The sequence below is a fragment of the Rhagoletis pomonella genome, unplaced genomic scaffold (assembly GCF_013731165.1).
Source record: "Rhagoletis pomonella isolate Grant_MI unplaced genomic scaffold, Rhpom_1.0 Rhpom_scaffold_00069, whole genome shotgun sequence".
Lineage (NCBI taxonomy): Eukaryota > Metazoa > Arthropoda > Insecta > Diptera > Tephritidae > Rhagoletis > Rhagoletis pomonella.
The window spans coordinates 91,217-94,019 of NW_023458623.1; the positions used below are offsets into that span (position 1 = coordinate 91,217).

The 2,803-nt window shown below is 36.4% G+C and overlaps 1 protein-coding gene across 1 annotated transcript; it reads right to left on the reverse strand.

Moving 5' to 3' along the window:
- Positions 1-378: 378 nt before the first annotated feature.
- LOC118749861 lies at positions 379-1,734 on the reverse strand. Its single transcript, XM_036484641.1, has one exon. It carries the CDS (start codon positions 1,732-1,734, stop codon positions 379-381), a length of 1,356 nt encoding a protein of 451 aa, XP_036340534.1.
- Between the last annotated feature and the right edge of the window lie 1,069 nt (positions 1,735-2,803).

Consider the following 2,803-nt stretch of genomic DNA (forward strand, 5'->3'; position numbering starts at 1 on the left):
TTTTGGTTTTTTGTAGCGATCACTTTGTAGAATATATTTTTGGTACACTTGTAGGCTGGTGTGATCTATTATTTAATGGTGCAAATAAAACACTTATTCCACCTTCGTTGCCCAACGTTTCGCTGAAATTTTCAGCATCATCAGGGGCCACTATGTTTATTAAATCCAACAAAGAAATACAACGAAAAAACAAAAGATATTCAAATGAATAATAAAAGTTGGCATACATGTGTTTATAAAAACAAAGACAACAATTATGGACTAATACAAAGAACATATACTCACAATAATATTAAACATTTACTTTAAACTTAATATTAATACATCTACACATAATCAGTACCACTCTCTATGGTAGTCTTGTCATTACTAAATTGTTTATTTTGATATGCATAACATGTAGGCGGCCGCGATGTTGTCCGTATCTTCTTTTTTGTTGATCGTCTTCTCCCTTTTTTCCAATATTCTTAAGCTTTCCAAAGTGTATCTCGTCATTTCCCTCTTTTCCTTGTCAATAATCCTAGTGTTAGTGAAATCAGCTGTGTGGCCGCTGTTTAATATGTGCTGTGATAGGGCTGTGCTGTGTTTTTGTTTCCTTATATCTGTTTGATGTTCGGCTATGCGAACACCTAATGCGCGTTTTGTTGTCCCTATGTACACTTTACCACAGTTTTCGTTCTCTTTGCCCTTACATTTTATTTCATAAACAACGTTGTTTTGTTGCTGTATGTCTAGTGGGCTTTTTGTTCTTGTGTAGATTCTAGCTAACGTGTTATTTGTTTTGTAGGCGAGAGTTATGATTTGTTCCTTTAATGTGCTGTGATCAAAGTTTTCGCTTAGCTTGGGGATGTAAGTGACGCTGTAGTACTTCTTTGGTGTATTTGCTGTTGCTGTGGTCGGCGTTTTATTTTGCTGATTTCCTATTCGCATTGTTTCTTGTTTTATTAGTTCGCGTATCAGGTGATTGGGATAATTGTTGCTTTTCAAAATGCTGTGTATTTTCTCTATGTTGGCTTCGTGAAATTTTTGGTCGCTTATCGTCAGTATTTTGTGTATAAGATTTTTCGCGGTGTTGATTTTATATTTTCTTGGTTGGGAGGAGAGATAATTGATCAGGCGTCCAGACGACGTTGGTTTCGAGTACCAGTTTAGAACAATATTGTTGTTGTTTTTGTGTATACGGACATCAGGGAAAGGTATGCTCGCGTTTTCTTCCATTTCCATGGTAAACTGAAGTTTTGGGTGGTATTTGTTTAGCGTCTCTAGAATTGTATTCACGTCGTTGCGGTTTGTTATTGCAAAAATATCGTCTACATATTTGTTGATGAACTTGATGTCAATGTTGAAGTGTTGTTTCAGCTCCGAGATGGTGTTGTCTAGAAGGTCGTCCATAATGATGTCGGCAATTGTTTGGGTGTATAGTTTGTTATTGCACATGAAGTAGTTATTATCTTTAAGGCAGAAGTCAAGAATTTGTTGGAATTTGTGTTTTGGAATGCTGGTTGTCCGGTGTATCTGGTCCCACTTTTTCATAATAATTTTTGTGGCTAACATTGTCGGTATATTCGTAAACAAGGAGATGACATCGAACGACACTAAAACATCTTCATCACATACACTTATATTCGTTAATCTCTCTTTCACATTAAACGCATTCTTCACATTGTATCTCTCTGAAATCAATGGCTTGAGTATTTCTCCGACATATTTGGATAACTTGTAACAGGGGACCATGACTGACGAAGCAATGGGGCGTAAAGGAACTTGCGGTTTGTGAATTTTCGGCAGGCCATATAGCCTTGGCGCTGCAGCTTACGCCTTCTCAAACGATCGTTGGTTTTCCCAACCAAGCACCGTTTTTTGTTATGGCATTTTGAAAAATGAAAATAAATTAACAAATGTATTGTGTATTCCTTTTGCCTGGGTTATAATGCACGGGGCGGAACGTAACAATTCGTAAGCATCTATTGATTTTAGATCTCCCATACGTTACGTTTCGCCCAGACCATTATAACCACTCGCATTGGTTTCACATACAATAAATAGTTAAGTGACAGTTCACTCCGTCCCGTTACTTCCATTATATCCCAGGTAGTTATGTTCATTTCTTTAAAAAAATACTTGCGAACGAATGTTTTAATCACTTAGCAGGTAGCCTCGTAGTTATTGGTAAAATCATCGCTTGAATGCGGGTTTTCTAGCAGCGGTATGAGTTTCTACCTACTCGAACATGTATTTTATGTATAAAGGATACATGAACCATTTAAAATATTCTCAGTATTTATAATTCACTTAAAATCTGCAGAGTGCATAAGCGGAATGAAAAACTGTGTCAACGAGAAAAATTTCGTGTGCGTTTTTAAAGTAGTGACGTGTTTTTAAAAATTTTAAATTTTGGAAATTGGTCATAAACAATAAAAACATCACAGGCCTGAAAACACCCAACTGCCGAGAAAGCTCCAGGACAATCTTACCACAACTTCTGAGCCAACAAGATAACGGAAGACCCCCATTCGGCAAATCATCGAACAAATAGTTGGAAGCAGAGGTGCAACGAGCGGAGAAACTCTTCATAAGGAAAAATATTTTTAGGTATTTAAGCAATTTAATTTACGTAAGTTTTTATATCTTTTATACTCAACACAGATAAAGTATAATGCCTAGATTAAGACAAAAATCTATGTTATTAAGACGTATCCAAAATAGAAGGCAGATGCAATCTTTTCGGGAAGATAATATACATAGATCAAATGAACAATCCCGAAACACAGCAAATCGGTCTAGACGTCGGTTAGATCCGGAA